The 17,344-nt window shown below is 42.3% G+C and overlaps 1 protein-coding gene across 5 annotated transcripts; it reads right to left on the bottom strand.

Moving 5' to 3' along the window:
- Window positions 1-241: 241 nt before the first annotated feature.
- NIF3L1 (NGG1 interacting factor 3 like 1) lies at window positions 242-17,311 on the bottom strand. Of its 5 annotated transcripts, none has more exons than XM_066279751.1 (8): window positions 17,001-17,238; window positions 12,648-12,661; window positions 11,688-12,148; window positions 10,243-10,405; window positions 6,897-7,023; window positions 4,970-5,108; window positions 2,824-2,907; window positions 242-655 (listed from the first exon to the last, which is right to left on the bottom strand). In XM_066279751.1, exons 3-8 carry the CDS (start codon window positions 12,121-12,123, stop codon window positions 471-473), a joined length of 1,134 nt encoding a protein of 377 aa, XP_066135848.1. In that variant the 5' UTR covers window positions 12,124-12,148; window positions 12,648-12,661; window positions 17,001-17,238; the 3' UTR covers window positions 242-470. The 5 variants fall into 5 exon arrangements, with proteins under 5 accessions (XP_066135848.1, XP_066135850.1, XP_066135846.1 ...); XM_066279753.1 differs by having other exon boundaries at window positions 17,197-17,235; XM_066279749.1 differs by lacking the exons at window positions 12,648-12,661; window positions 17,001-17,238 and adding an exon at window positions 17,245-17,311.
- Between the last annotated feature and the right edge of the window lie 33 nt (window positions 17,312-17,344).

Raw genomic sequence — 17,344 nt, forward strand, 5'->3', positions numbered from 1 at the left:
ATCAATGCATGTCATTAACTGTAACAAAAAGAAATTAAAATTGCATAAAAACTAGAGCATGCACCAAAAAACTGATTTCAGATTTGGAATCAGTGATGCAGAAATATATAGAAACAGTTCTAAAACCTCATGCAACAGAAAATGAAAAAAAAAATTGTTCCCCAGTTAAATTAAACTTAAGCTAGAGGGATTACCTGACCTACTTCCCAAGGATGTTAAACAAATTTTAGTTAATCTTGCCTAGTGTTTATAACATATTCTTTAATTTGCTTTTATAATGAATATTCTTTAATGACAGTTACAGTCTTTGCCTTAAAAATTACAGAACATTTTAAGCAGATTAACAATAAGAAATGACAATGTACTTTCTAAGACATTCTTCCAGAAGGACACAAACTCCACTGATTCATGTTATGCAATCAAATTAGGAGCAAAATGATTTGTAGATTGTCATTCTGTTCCTGTATGTATTATACCACCTGAAGAGGGTCCCTGTCTGTTTCTGACTGGATAATATTAATCTTATTCTCCAAGTGAGCACTCAGCATATCTCGAAGATCAGAAAGAAAACCTCGTTCAGTGTTGCTATGTTCACAGAGGATGACATTTATTCCTTGGGAGGCAGCATCTAAAACATTATGATGGGACATCTCACCTGCCAGCAAAGGAAAGAGCAAATATTTAAATATTAGACACAGTCTGTGGAATGCTGAACCACAGCAGCACAAAGACTAGATCTGCATTCTGTACAAAGCAAATTAATACTAATTAATATGGAACCTCACATATAAATCTAAAAAGGTATGTACAGGTTTTTTACATGTCTTCCAGCTTAAGTTTCCAAATTAGCATATCTAACAACAATATCTAAGACTGTCAGAGCAAGACCTGTAAGGACACCCACTCATATTGTTTCCACAATAAAATAAATGACCTGCTAAGTAACACAGGCCTTTCAGAAAGGTTCTTTTTTTTAGTGAAAGAGAGAGGGACAGACAGGAAGGGAGAGAGATGAGAAGCATCAGCTCATGGTTGCATCACCTCCTTAGTTCATTGATTACTTTCTCATCTTTCTCATATGTGCCTTGACAAGGGGGGGGGGTTGTCTGGGGTTGGGGCTTCGGCTGAGCCAGTGACCCCTTGCTCAAGCAAGTGACCTTGGCTCAAGCCAGTGATCTTTGGGCTCAAGCCAGCAACCATGGGGTCATGTTTATGATCCCACACTCAAGCCGGCAATCCTGCGCTCAAGCTGGTGAATCTGCACTCAAGCCAGATGAGCCTGCACTGAAGCTGGTGACCTCAATGTTTCGAACCTAGGACCTCAGTGTCCCAGGCCAATATTCTATTACTGCACCACTATCTGGTCAGGCATAAAGTTTCTTATGTATTAAATAACAAATATTTCAAGAAATCCTAGGTATACTTCCCAGAAGATTCCTTGTTTTGTGAGAACCAAAATTTTCAGCATCAACACTAGTCTAATTCCTATGGGTGAAATGAGCTTCACATTATTTCTAAATTAAAAAAGATATTTTCCTTTGACTTGAGCAGAATTCCTAGAAATTCTGTTACTGCTGGGAGAACTCATCTTTTGTGAAAGAGCATGAGAAAACTCAAATGTTTTGAATTATAAAAAACATCTGTGAATCTGATAACTTCTAATTTAAGAGTAAATATATTTTGTGCACAATTTGGCTTGTTCATAAAAAGTTAATTTTTAAATACATATACAGTGTGTCCATAAAGTCATGGTGCACTTTTGACCGGTCACAGGAAAGCAACAAAAGACAATAGAAATGTGAAATCTGCACCAAATAAAAGGAAAACCCTCCCAGTTTCTGTAGGAGGATGTGGCAGCATGTGCGCATGCACAGATGATGACATAACACCGTGTATACAGCGGAGCAGCCCATGGCCATGCCAGTCGAGATGTGGACGGTACAAAGGAAAGTTCAGTGTGTTCTGTGGCTCGCTAAATTCAAATCCGTGACCAAAGTGCAACGTGAATATCGGCGCGTTTATAACGAAGCGCCACCACATAGGAATAACATTACTCGGTGGGATAAGCAGTTGAAGGAAACTGGCAGTTTGGTGGAGAAACCCCGTTCTGGTAGGCCATCAGTCAGTGACGAGTCTGTAGAGGCTATACGGGATAGCTACCTAAGGAGCCCTAAAAAATCTGTGCGAGAGCCCACATTGAACTGCACTGTATAGGTATGAAACTAGGAGAGTTTTCCTTTTATTTGGTGCAGATTTCACATTTCTATCGTCTTTTGTTGCTTTCCTGTGACTGGTCAAAAGTGTACTATGACTTTACGGACACACTGTATTCCAGATGCAATGTGGGATCATGGACTGGAAATTAACCAGTAAAAGAAATGCGCCTAACCACACAGTGGCACAGTGGATCGAGTGTCAACCTGGGATTCTGAGGACCCAGGTTCGAAACCCCAAGGTTACCAGCTATAGTGCTGGCTCACCAGCTTGAGCGCAGGGTCACTGACCTGAGTGTGGGATCATAGACATGACCCCATGGTTACTGACTTGAAGCTCAAGGTCGCTGCTTGAGCCCAGGTTTGCTGGCTTGAGTTAGGGGTCACTGGCTCAGATGGAGTCCCCTGGTCAAGGCATGTTTTAGAGAGCAATCAATGAACTAAAGTAATGCAACTATAAGTTGATGCTTATCTCCCTCCCTTCCTATCTCTGTCTCCCTCTCTCACTTAAAATAAGTAAATAAAATAAACCAAGATTGGGAAAGGATACACACACATACACACACGTGTGCGCGCACAAGGTAGAAAAAATATCCGGAAGCTATCTCACCTGTGAGGTACAGGTCGGCCTCTGCCCCCTGCAGAACACTGCTCCCAGAACCAGCACACAGAGCCACAACTTTGACTGGGGACTCTTCAAGGTAAAGGAAACAAGACACCAATATTTTACAATTCCCCTTCATTTTAACATAATTTGTACCAAGAATCCCAAATGTAATGCAGATTTCACTCCTGGTCTCATCACCAGTATATGAATTTTGCTTACTGAATTTAAAAAAACAACAAAACATGTCCTCATGTTGACAAGCATTATTCTTTGGTATTGCATAGTTAACCCCAAACAGGGTTATTACTTCTTTGGACACACAAGGCTGCACAAGCCAGTATCAGGCACAGCTCTAGACTTGACTGCAATACCACCAGGAGAAGTAGCCTCACCTGGGTCCCCAGGCAACAGGGAGAGGTAGGCAGATACTATCTCTGTTCTCAGAGGAGGAAGCAGAGGAACTAAAAGGGCTAGTTATAGGAATGCTACAAATGGAGTTGACACATCTTAAAATATCCTATTTACTTTAAAAGAGAATTCTCTGAAGAGTGAAATAACAAACTTCCAAGCAAAACTCTAAATATTTTACACATAGCTTTCAGGGATGTATAATAGTGTGTAATGTGTAATAGCTTCGATAGTGATCACACAATAGTGTTATTTCAAAAGAGAGGCTTTGGAGTTGAATCCAAAGTCAAATCCTACCGCTGTCATCTATTTTCTTTGGAAATTAACTCCCATGAGTTATGTGATCTAACTGTGGACTTCTGGATAAGTAGTTCTCTCTCTGAACCTCAATGTTTTCACTGACGCAATGGGACCACAGACCTAATAGCTAGCATTTACCACCCTTAATGTACAGCAGTCACTGTGCCCTGTCACATGGATTATACTTTCTACCTCAATGAGTTTAGCTTTTATTATTAGCACAGTTTTTACCGATGTGGCTACCAGGACACAAAGGGGTTAAATAACCTGTCACAGTCATGCAGCAAATGGGACAGAAAAATTTGAACCCAAGGCATTCAGAATCCAAATTCACAACCTCTGGACTCCTCTGCAATGGAATCTCATACTTAAGACACTCAGCACAGTGCCAGGCAAACTGCAGAGGTCTGACAAATGTTCTGTTCATTCCTTCTGTGCCCAAAAGTACTGGGAAAAGCCAAAAGAAAAGACGGCGCCTTCCAGACTCAGAAACTGCAGTGGATCACTTCACTTAGTAGCACCTCACTATAAAAAATTTCACCAGTATTGTAAGATGCAAGGGTTTGTATGGTAATTGAAGCAGTTATAATTCCCAAATTCCCAGCCCTCTTCCTGGCATGTGGTAGGACTGAACTTCATGCCCAATCTGAGTTAGACTGGGCAATGCAATTAACTCTGGACTATGAGTTATATAGAAGTTCATTTCTAGGCTAGAATGTTTAACTGGTGGTCTAAGACTCAAAATCTCCTGCTGCAGCATCCAATGGGCATACTTGCCCTGCTAATCAGATGAACAGAGTGTGAAGGAGAAATAAATATTTTTTTTAATTAAGTGAGAGGCAGGGAGACAGAGAGACAAATTCCGGCATGCACCTCGGCTGGTATTCACCTGGCAAGCCCTCTACAGGGTGATGCTCTGCCCATCTGGGGCCACTGCTCTGTTGCACAGCAACTGAGCTATTTTATCTTAGCGCCTGAGTTGAGGCCATGGAGCCATCCTCAGCAATTGGAGTCAACTTTGCTAGAACCAATTGAGCCATAGCAGTGGGGGGAGAGGGAGAGAGGGGAGCGGAGTGGGAAGGGTGGAGAAGCAGATGGTCGCTTCTCCTATGTGCCCTGACCAGGAACTGAACTCGGGATTTCCATATGCTGAGCCAATGCTCTACCACTGAGCCAACTGGCCAGGGCTAAATCTTCTTTTTTTAGAAAATTAACTTTAACAGGGTGACACTGATCAACAGGAGTAAGTACATAGGTTTCAGGTAAACATTTCTAGGGGAAATAAATCTTGTTGAAGCCAATGACCCAATATGTAAACCTGTTATCTCCCATGACTGCTAACACATTTTCCTTCACTTACAGTAATACAATGAATGAAGAGATTCAACTTTTGCCAATGGTAACAGTATGTACACTGGACAAATAAAGGAGACATATTTACCTAAGGTCCTCCCTACCCCAAGAGCAAGGCGAACATGAGATAGTTTTAGGTGCCTTTTGATTCGTTCAATCATGGTTGCCAAGGAGACAGATTCATCCAGTGTGCATAACCGTCCCATTCCAGTGTTCAGAAGCAGAGGCTGAAGAGAAACAGAAGTTAGAAAAACTATCCATCATCAGTCCTAGAAAACAAACCTATAGAACAAACAGCAAATATAACATGCACACTATGAGCTCACTACTGCCAGCTCTAGGCTAACATTTGTACCAGAGGGTACCAATCTAACAAAAATAGCCTTTGACTTATAGGAGCCCACAGTCTCCTGTGAAGGCAGATGCTTAAATAAATTATCACAATACAAGTATTTAAATACAAGGTAGGTACTACTTTTTCATGAGAGCACCAAGGAATGACAAAATAAATGATGTAGGAGGAGGTATTTGGAGGAAGTAGAATCGAATGTTTTATAAGGACTTGAATCTCGCAGACAGACCAAAAAGGAGTTATAAGGAGTGCCATCAAGTGCTGTGTAGAAGGAAAGAGATGGGAGGACAGGTGGGGAAGTATTCTCAATAGAGGCATGTACAAAGGTGTCAAGGTGTGAGAGAGCAAACTGAGGGCGATCCCAAAGCAGACAGCATGGCTGCGGTGCAGAGTGAGAGGCGGGACCAGAGCTGGAGACACGCCAGTCAGGAAGGGCTTTGTACACTGTGCCTGAATGATCTCCTGTAGGTGCTCACTCAGGGGACCACTCACATCCTGAGGAAAGATGAGTCTTCAACTTCTGTGGTGGTGAAGTAAATAGAGGGGAGAAACCTTTTATAGATTTGGGGACAGAATTAGCAGGGCTTAGATTTACAGGGGCAGAGAGAGTTGTAGAAACTTGGAAAATAAAGTAGATGATGATGCTACCAATGAAACAGAAAGAAAGAAAGTAGTATTTAAAGGGGTGGTGTGGGGATAATCTTTGTGTATATTTACTGCATTTGAAACACTTGTGCGCCCTGGCCGGGTAGTTCAGTTGGTTCGATTCCCTTTTCAGGGCACATACAAGAATCAACCAATGAATGCATAAATAAGTGGAACCACAAATCAATGTTTTTCTCTCTCTCCCTTACTATCTCTCTAAAATCAAGAAATATATTTAAAAAAATTAAATTAAAAAAAATACTTCTAGGATCCGTAATTGGAAAAAGTCTAGAAACTAATTGGAAACGGTATGTTTTTTTATTTTTCAACTCAAGAAAGCATACTGAGCCAGAAAGTAAAGATATAGGAAACATAAAAGTGACTGTCAAGTTAAAGGAGTGAATAAAATGGTCCAGGCAGAGGGTAAAAAATAAGACACCAAACCTGTAACCCTGTGACTTGAGTCTCTAAACCTCAAGAGCACTGCTATGGTCTGAATGTTTCTGTCTCCCACCCACCTCAAAATTCATGTTGAAAATCTAACTCCCAAATGTTTTAGGAGGTGGAGACTTGGGCAGGTGCTCAAGTCAGGAGGGCAGAACCCACACAAATGGAACTGGTTCATTATGAGAGACCCCAGAGAGATCCCTGACCCTGTCCGCCACGTGAGGACACAGAGAGAAGGCACCGCTGGGACCCAGGAGTGGGCCCGCACCAGACACCGCCCCCAATCTGCCAGTGCCATGATCTTGCACTTCCAGCCTCCAGAACTGGAGGAAATAAATCTGTTTATACGTAAGTTACCCAGTCTAGGGTATACTGTTAGCAGCCCAAATGGACTAAGACAAGGACCAACATTTTTCTATTGCCAGGATGTCTCCATTTCTGAATATACTTACCAGGGAATGTGATGCCCTCATCATCACTTTGTGCTTGTTTAGGTAACAGGAGCCTACTGACTTAACAATTAACAAATGAAATCTGCCAAACAAAAAAGCTCAGCAATCCTTTTTATTACCTTCTCCAGTGACAGAATTTCAGTCTTCTGATAAAGTTGCCTGTTCTGAGAAAGAAAAGCCACCACCTGAATCAACGCCTGCTGACTGCAATTCAGGCTGATCCGTGTTTGTTCCTCACCATTGGTCCTGAAAAATAAGTCACACACAGGTTTTGGTTAAATATAAACAAAATGTATTTTGAATAATCTATAGTTTACAACCTCCTATAAAAGATATATTTATATGGAATTTAGGATTTAATCCTAAGTCAAGTTATTTTCTAGAACAGTGACACTCAAACTTTAGCATGCATCACACTCACCCTGGGGACTATTTAATCAGATCCCTGGACCCTACCCCGTTTCTGACTCAGCAGGTCCAGGTGGGATCTGAGAACTGGGGCCCTACCCCGTTTCTGACTCAGCAGGTCCAGGTGGGACCTGAGAACTGGGGCCCTACCCCGTTTCTGACTCAGCAGGTCCAGGTGGGATCTGAGAACTGGGGCCCTACCCCGTTTCTGACTCAGCAGGTCCAGGTGGGATCTGAGAACTGGGGCCCTACCCCGTTTCTGACTCAGCAGGTCCAGGTGGGACCTGAGAACTGACTTTTCTAACAAGTTCCCCGTGACACTGACATTGCTGGCCCAAGGACCTTACTTTGAAATCACTGTTCTGACTGTTCTTAATCTGCTGTGCATCACCTCCTAAAATGAGAGCTGCTGGACCCTTTTACAGATCCAGTGAAGCAACACAGGATGGGGCAAACTGAATTCTTTTCAAAGCCCTAGAGAAGTTAATTTTGAAACATCACACAAAGAAGAACTTGGTGGACAGATTCCCAGGCAAACCCCATTCTAATTACAAAGATCAAGGATGAAGCCAAAATCAGCATTTTCCATAAGTACCCCATAACAAGGATCCAGGGAGTCCTTGAATCACACATTTGAGAAGTAAAGCCTCTCCAAAAGTATTGGCATCAAGAAAGTTTTTTATTTTACCATAAACTCTCAAGATAGAATTCTAGAACTAAAAGGCACCTTAAAATATAATCTGGAAGTGTGGTTGTCAATATCAGAATCATCTGCAGAGCTCTGAAAAGAAATAGCAGTCTGACCAGTGGTGGTGCAGTGGATAGTAGTATTGACCTGGAATGCTGAGGTCCCAGGTTCAAAACCCCGAGGTCACCAGGCTGAGCACAGCTTATCCGGCTTCACAAGCTGTGAGCTTGAGCGTGGAATCATTGACATGATTGCTGGATGGTCACTGGCTTAAGCCCAAAAGTTGCAGGCTTGAAGCCTAAGGTTGCTGGCTTGAGCAAGGGGTCACTGGCTTGGTCTGAGACCCTTCGGTCATGGCACGTATGAGAAGCAAGCAATGAACAAGTGACGCAACTTATGAGTAGATGCTTCTCATCTCTTTCCCTTCCTGTCTCTCTAAAAAGCAAAAATAATACCTGGGCCCTGACTAATGGTAAAACCCAGATATTATCTGTAGTATGGTAATACGAGAACCAAACTAAATGTGCATCAGTTTTTTAAAAAAAGTCCATCAGTTAGGAGGAGGACTGCTTAGAGAATCTACCGTACATCCATAACAAGAAACATTACTTTAGCAGTCAAAAAAAAAAAAAAAGATATATACCTACATGGAAAGATCTCTAAGACATTTTATTAGTAAAAAGGCAAACACATCATACCATTTAATTAAGAGAACAATGAATAAAACAAAACTATACATTTCTTCATGATTCTATATGTTTGGAAAGATATCCACCTCTCTGAAAGCAGGGAAAAAGACAACCTGAGGTGAAGATACTTGGGTTCAGTAGAAGAGACAAGGACAACTTTTGTATTCTTTGAATTTTTCATGCTTTGTTTATTTTTCTTGTATATTTACACAGTATTTCAGCATGGTAAAAGACATCCATAACCAGAATCTCTGCAATGTCCTATAAATCATTTTTCTTGAGATTCTTGAAATTCCTCAATGCTGTTAGAAGACATTTGTAATGATTTTTCTATAAGATATCTACACTTGCCTGACCAGGCAGTGGCACAGTGGATAGAGCATCGGACTGGTATGTGGAGGACCCAGGTTCGAGACCCCGAGGTCGCCAGCTTAACACAGGCTCATCTGGTTTGAGCAAGAGCTCACCAGCTTGGACTCAAGGTCGCTGGCTTGAGCAAGGGGCTACACAGTCTGCTGAAGGACCATGGTCAAGGCACATATGAGAAAGCAATCAATGAACAACTAAGGTCTCGCAAGGAAAAACTGATTGATGCTTCTCATCTCTCTCCATTCCTGTCTGTCTGTCCCTGTCTATCCCTCTCTTTGACTCTCTCTCTATCCCTGTAAAAAAAAAAAAAAAAAAAAAAAAAAAAAAGATATGTACACTTAAATCACTCATCAAAGTGGTCACTTTTTGGTATATCCTGATACAGACTTCCATTTTATTAAAGGTCATTATATTTATCTTTGTTTTTAAACAGTTATTTAATCCTAGCTTTGTGCCCAGGCTGGACAGCTTGGTTGGTTAGAACATCGTCCCAAAGTGCTTAGGTTACGAGTTCGATCCCCGGTCAGGCACATACAGGAACAGATCGATGTTCCTGTCTCTCTCTCACCCTTCCTCTCTTTCTAATCAATAAAACATTTAAAATAAACAAATCCTAGCTTTGTTTATTTATAGCTTTGTATAACTTATCTTTTATAGGATAAATTAACCTAAAAGAAAATCTCCTATGAGGCAACATTTTGATATCTGTCTTAAATAAATGATTGACCTTATAAAAGGCGCCTTAATGTAATTTTCCTTTAAAGGACTTGGGGATCACTGATTTTGCTGGGAACTGATCAAAGTAAACCTGTTATCAGTTTATCACCAGGGTTTATCTATATACAGACATACATCATTATATTTAGCTTCACAGGTGTTGCATTTTTTTTATAAACTGAAGGCAAGACTCTCTACCAGCAAAACGATTACAGCTTGTTTTATTACTATACTCGCTTTATTATGCTTGTGTAGAACCAAACTCACAGTATCTCCATGGTACACTTGTACCCTAAAATAAAAACCGCTACCTTTCACCATTACCAGGAGGGTGAGAAATACTGTACATAAAACATACAGTACAGTCCCTCCCACAGGAACTGTACACTTTCAGGAAAGAGTGTTACTATCATTTTTATTGTTTTGAAAACCTCCTATGGTTCTCCTCCACTAGAACCCAAATGAGAAGCGTGTTGCTTTGTAAACCCAATCTGAGAACAATTTGTTTCAAACCTAAATGGCAGGATAATAGAATCTGTATGGAGGATCCTTACAAATAAATACACAACAATAAAAGAGACACATCTATTGTACCTAGCAGAAAAAGAAGTGACAGAAACATCTGAAATCCCTCGCACTGTAGAAATGACTTTGTCCACATCTTGGGTGCGGGAAACATTAAATTCTACTCTGTGCGTTCCCTCTCCTGGGTGGTTGGGTGCTTTGGAAGGATGGATGGGCCTGGAGGTGCAAATGCCTAGAAAAAAAGTATAGAAAAAAGGAGTTTGTGTGTGTGTTTTTAATTAAAAAGATAAACTATGATGGGAAAAATGTGTAAGAAATTAGTATCTTTTTAAAAAAATTCATTCTCAGATGCTTACATACTATACACACATATACATATCCCTTACATGTACATTGAACAGTATCTCAAAATGAGGGATTTAATACGGACATACAAAATCCAATTTAGTTTTAGAATTATTTTCCAGAAGACTCCATTTTTTTTTTCAGAAGACCCTTAAATATTACAAAAATTTGGACAAGAAAGACTGATGCATGAGTTTTTAGATGATAGATAAAATTGTGATTGCTTATTGAATTTACTCATGTAAACTTATGATTCCGGGTGCAAATGTTCATATGTACTTGACCACATCAATCCAAATTGTAGCCTCATAAAAGCTTCAGCCCAAAATGAGTGAGTAAACTAAAACAACTTACTAACAAGAAAGCTAAAGCACATATGCTGGATTCCCTCATAAAAACTCTGACTTAATTTGAGTGACAAATTAAGTTTATTCTGGGGAAACCTGAGCTTTCCATTCAATTTGACAAGCATTTCTGGAGTGCCTCGGGGGTAGGTACTAGGCTGCATGAGTAAGGACTCACAAAGCTCAGCCTAGCAATGATTTCCTATGCTCTCCTTATTCATCAATATTAAAAGTTTTATTTTTCAAATGCAATTTAATTGCCAAATTTCAGCAACATTATATTTAAAATATACTATGTAAACATAGAATAATGGTCCCACCTCTAAAGCAGTTAAAACTCTATTGAGCCCTGGCCGGTTGGCTCAGCGGTAGAGCGTCGGCCTAGCGTGCGGAGGACCCGGGTTCGATTCCCAGCCAGGGCACATAGGAGAAGCGCCCATTTGCTTCTCCACCCCTCCGCTGCGCTTTCCTCCCTGTCTCTCTCTTCCCCTCCCGCAGCCAAGCTCCATTGGAGCAAAGATGGCCCGGGCGCTGGGGATGGCTCTGTGGCCTCTGCCTCAGGTGCTAGAGTGGCTCTGGTCGCAGCATGGCGACGCCCAGGATGGGCAGAGCATCGCCCCCTGGTGGGCAGAGCATCGCCCCTGGTGGGTGTGCCGGGTGGATCCCGGTCGGGCGCATAAGGGAGTTTGTCTGACTGTCTCTCCGTTTCCAGCTTCAGAAAAATGAAAAAGAAAAAAAAAAAAAAACCTCTATTGAAAGACATTCTAAAATTTCAAAGCATTTATAAGGAGAATATGAAACAGGAGAGAACAAGAGGCTTCTCACCAAGCCCTTTAGCCAGCCAGCTGTTGACTCCCTGGGGTGCAGCATCATAGGCTGTGTGAGGAGAGTAAACTGCAACTCTGTTCTCCAGAGCTCGGACCACCAGGCGCTCCTTCCAGGTTTTCCAGGTTACACGCTTCATGGGTTGGAAAATAGGGGGATGGTAGGAGAGAATGAAATCAGCCTTCTTTTGCAGCGCCTCCTCCATTACTTCTTCGGTCAAATCATTGGTCAGGAAGAGTGTGTTTACAGTGTGTGGTGGACTTGGTTCCACTAGTAATCCAACATTGTCCCAACTCTCAGCAAATGAAAGGGATGCAAAGTCATTCAAGGAGGAAAGGAGAGTCTTCAGATCCATGAAGGAATGGGAGGGACTGTGGATCAAGGAATGAACTAGCCGGACTGGTGTAGGGACCAGGCGTACACGAGATGACAACATACAGAAATCAGGTAAAACTGAACACCTGAAGTCAAAAATACAGAAATTGGTACACATATACTTTAGGCCCAAACCTTTGCAAAACATGAGCAGAAGAGCTGCAGTCACACATACCCGCTCTACCACTTACCAGCACAGGTATCTTAGGTAAGTCATTGAACCTCTCTGGGCTTGTTTCTTCATCTATAAAACACTATAAACTATCTCACAGGCCATCGGAGGAGCGAATGGATTAATACGTGTAAGTCACCTGGCACAAGCCTGGTACATAATGCACAAATGTTCACCCCCTCCTCTCCAGCCCCTTGTTCTTATTCTCCCCGTCCCTGTTTCAACCACCCTTCTGCCTTCTTTATTTCTCCAAATATTAGCCTTCCTTCCAAGTCCCCCTCAACTTCCTAAATAAAACTTTTCTTGACTCGTCCTTTCCAGTATCTCCCTCTGACCTGCCCCACCCCCTTCTGCCCTAGTAGTTTGTTATCATATTTCCCCATGAATAAGACGCTCCTATGGACAAGACACACCTTAATTTTGAGGCCTGAAATTTGAAAAAAAAAATGTATTACATAAAGTTATTGAACTCGTTTTATTCATCATAAAATTCATTCAACTCCTTATCATTGTCAAAACTCCCATCCATTAGCTTGTCCTCATCTGTGTCTGATGAATCACTGTCTTCAACAATGAACGCAAAAACAAGCGCAAAAAAGCTAAAAATGCAAGTAGAAAAATCTATAACCACTGTATAAGATGTACTGAGTTTTAGACCTGAAATTTTTTGGAAAAAAGTGCATCTTTTACATGGGGAAATATGCTATATTCCTGTTTGTCTGACTCCTCAGTATGTTAATGCTACCAGAAAACAGAAACTATCTTTTATTTTTATTTTTTTATTTTTTTGAATTTTTCTGAAGTGAGAAGCAGGGAGGCAGACAGACTTCTGCATGGGCCTGACCAGGATCCACCCGGCATGTCCACCAGGGGGTGATGCTCTGTCAGGAGCCAATCAACGACAGCTGGCTGACAAGGTCACAGCAGGAGAAGACCCACAACTGCTGGCTGACAAGGTCACAGCGGAAGAAGACCCACAACTGCTGGCTGACAAGGTCACAGCAGAAGAAGATCAAAAACTGCTGATTGACAAAGTCACAGCAGAGAAGACCAACGGCTGCTGGTTGACAGAGTCACCACAGTGAAGACCAATGGCTGCGGGTTGACAAAGTCACCGCAAAGGAAAGGCACAACGATACTTCCCCCTTTGACTTTTTGAATTAATCTGGCCTTATATCCCCCCTTTCTGGGTGTGTGCTATTATTTATGCCACAGGGATAATAGTACCGTGCTTTCCCTGTAGATTCGTAGTGATTTCTTTGGAAATGAGACAGAGGGTGTGAGTTCCACAGAAAAGCCTGTGGGCCCCTTGAGCTGGGCTCATAGACATAAGAGGCTGGCTATGATATCCCTCGTAAAGGGTTAAGTTTGTAGGAGAATTCCTTCTTAATCATGTTAGAAAGAATAGATTGTGACTTGTGAATGGGTAGGAGGCAGTGGCTGTGCACAGAGCACCTTTCGGCCTTCACTTAATTCAACATTTTTCCTCCCTAGCCTTTTCATGTGATAGAGTAGAGAAACTTTCCTTTCTTCTTGCTTACCTGACCTGCAGATGGTGGAACACTCTAAGAAGAATATAGTTAGGACTTAACTAGTGTGTGAATATAGTAAATAAATAAAATTTGACTAGACAATAGAATCTTAGGAAAGGAGTAATGGAATGGCCCGTTGCATGGCCTGGGATGGGAATGCAGTCAGCAAGAAAAGAATGTTTTGCTAAGAGACTTGTTTTATGACTGAAGGCAGTTGCTGGGCTTTCTCAGTGAGACACTCTCATGAGGTTTGTATACTTCCCAAGATTCTTTCTTCAGATAATGAGAGGAATGTGGGGGGATCCACAGAAGCAATAGCAATTAATGTCTTCTGAAATTATGTTGCTACTAAGCTATCTTGCAAGTGCACTCTATATATCTTTAAGTAAAAGTTACTCTTAATGTTATGTCAATTTCTTAATGGGCAAGCCTTTTGTAAACTTGTGAGAAAAGTTAGGACACTGCATGAACTCAAGGCCATTTGCCTGAGCAAGCGGTGGTCCTTTGCTAATCCTTAATGATTTTGTCTGTTAATCTCTCTCTGCCCCTTGACTCACAACAACAGTAAAGTTGAGTTATTAGTTAGTACTAATCCTTTAAAAGCTTTTACCGATGTTGTTATCGCTATTCAAGTTATTTTATAGTTGTACTTTGAGTGAATTGCCACCTGATTTGTAGGTTATAGATGTAAATTAACTGTTATCTGGAAACATGTAAACATAGTGAAACAGAAGCAATGATTAATACCATGTAATTGTAACTTGGTGTGTGTGTATAAAAAAGGAGCTGTACTAGCATTTGGCAGAGATGCCTGGCAGTAAATGCTAACTAGAGAATAAAGAGAAAGAAAAGAATTCGGCTCTCTCACTCGAATTTCGCCGACGCCGTCTCCTCCTGTGGGACCCCTGGATCTCCCCTCCGGGGCTGGACCCGGGCAATGCTCTGCCCATCTGGGGCGTTGCTTTGTTGCAACCAGAGCCACTCTAGCACCTGAGGCAGAGGCCATGGAGCCATTCTCTGCACCCAGGCCAACCTTGCTCCAATGAAGCCTCGGCTGCGGGAGGGGAAGAGAGAGACAGAGAGGAAGGAGAGGGGGAAGGGTGGAGAAGCAAATGGGTGCTTCTCCTGTGTGCTCTGGCCGGGAATTGAACCCAGGACTTCCACACGCCAGGCCAATGCTCCACCACTGAGCCAAGCGGCCAGGGCCCCAGAAACTATCTTTTATATATCTTAGTATCATCAACATAGTCCAGAACTAAAGGATTACTGCACAGACAGTCCCCCTTCTCTATCACAGCAGAATTTAGAGTAAGGGTGGTATATATTGGCATTAAAAAGTATTTATCAAAAAGTAACAATAATATATATAAATAGTTAAGTGATTAATTTATTTATCTTTTTACAGGGACAGAGAGAGAGTTAGAGAGAGGGATAGATAGAGACAGACAGACAAGAACGGAGGGAGATGAGAAGCATCAATCATCAGCTTTTTGCTGTGACACCTTAGTAGTTCATTGATTGCTTTCTCATATGTGCCTTGACCGTGGGTCTTCAGCAGATCGAAGTAACCCCTTGCTCAAGCCAGCGACCTTGGGTCCAAGCTGGTGAGCTTTTTGCTCAAGCCAGATAAGCCTGTGATCAAGCTGGAGACCTTGGGGTCTTGAAACTGGGTCCTCTGCATCCCAGTCCGATGCTCTATCCACTGTGCCACTGCCTAGTCAGGCAATAGTTAAGTTACCTATAACAGTGGTCCCCAACCTTTTTTGGGCTACGGACTGGTTTAATGTCAGAAAATATTTTCACGGACTGGCCTTTAGGGTGGGACAGATAAATGTATCACGTGACCGAGACAAGCGTCAAGAGTGAGTCTTAGACGGATGTAACAGAGGAAATCTGGTCATTTAAAAAAAATAAAACATCGTTCAGACTTAAATATAAATAAAACGGAAATAATGTAAGTTATTTATTCTTTCTCTGCGGACCGGTATCAAATGGCCCACGGACCAGGCCATTTGCATCACTCCAAATGGGCAGGGTCAAGGCAGAGCTGCTGCCCCCGACCAACACCTGCTACGGGAAGGCCAGGCTCAAGAAGAGCTGGGAGCCTTACCTGGCAGTGGTGCAGTGGATAGAGCATTCGCCTATTAAGCAGAGGACCCAGGTTCAAAACCCCAAGGCTGCTGGCTTGAGCGTGGGGTTGCTGTTCTGAGCATGGCGTGGCTGGCTTGAGAGTGGGATCATAGACATGCCGCCATGGTCGCTAGCTTGAAGCCCAAGGTTGCTGGGTTGGAACACCCCCCCCACCCCACCCCCACCACCAAGGCACATGAGAAAGCAATCAATGAACTAAGGTGCTGCAACTATGAGTTAATGCTTCTCATTTCTCTCCCCTCCGGTCTGTCCCTGTCTCTCACTTAAAAAAAAAAAAAGAGGTGGGAGTGTGCCCTGAGTCTGGAAGGCTTCTAGACAGCTATATCCAATACAAAAGATAACACTGTCAACTTCATTCTTAAATTTAGTGTCCATGAACACTTTTGTTTTGGAAGAAAAGCATTTCATAGTATGCACAATAATTGACAAGAACGCGTATTCAATTGTAAATTTAATTAAAATATTCATAACTCAATAATTTCAAAAGCAACTTCTAAAACATTCCTACAGCAAAAATATTTAATATGAGATGTGAGTACTTATTCAATATATGACTTGAAGTGATGTGGAGCCTCCATTAACCACTAGAAACCTAGGGTCCTGGAAGATCTTCTAATGTCCTTGCATCACTTCCCACTCTGCAGACTCCACTATCCAGACTCTTCCATCCATGCAAGCGCGAAAGTTAAGCTCTAGTGGGCCATCTATACTTGAGTTACCTATTGTTACATTTGAAAGAACCCTTGGCAATAACAGAACAACTCTCATTTCAGATTAGGAAACGGCAAAGCTGGATCGCTTGGTGCCACCATTAAGGACAATGGAAGGCGGCATAGCATGCTGGATAAGAGCACCGACTCTAAAACCATACTGACCCTTTCCGCCGGAGTCACAGCTCTGTAACAAATTACTTAACCTCTGCAGTTTCCACCTCTGAAGAATGGAAGTGCCCAGCTCAGAATGTAGTCTCAAGATTTAAACATAAAGCTGTGGACAATACCTAACCTAGAGTCAGCATTGTGCTATTAAGTAACATTAGTTGGTCCCACTTTACAACCTGCAAACTGCACCATCTTACCTTACCTCATCTACATTCAGGACTTTTCCAGGATAATGAAGAGCCCAGGTGGCACGACCCGTAAGCCCTTGACTGAGGACTAGAGTCCTGTGATCTCAAGCAAATTTTCTGAGCCTGTCTCCTCTCCCGCCTCCATTTGCTGCAGCACTCGGATAACAGCCACGGCTGCACAAATCTCAGCCTGCACAAACCACCACCTACCGCGGTCTTAAGCTCTGACCGCGCTGATTTAAATCGCCCAGAACTCACCGGCTCGGGGTGAGTCCTCTTCGCGCGACACTTCCGGTCCCGCGCGGAAACCCAAAACTGCTGTGGGAACAGACTGGGTAAGGGAGCCAGGCGGAAGTGG

Source organism: Saccopteryx bilineata, chromosome 5 (genome assembly GCF_036850765.1).
Source record: "Saccopteryx bilineata isolate mSacBil1 chromosome 5, mSacBil1_pri_phased_curated, whole genome shotgun sequence".
In the NCBI taxonomy this organism is placed as follows: domain Eukaryota; kingdom Metazoa; phylum Chordata; class Mammalia; order Chiroptera; family Emballonuridae; genus Saccopteryx; species Saccopteryx bilineata.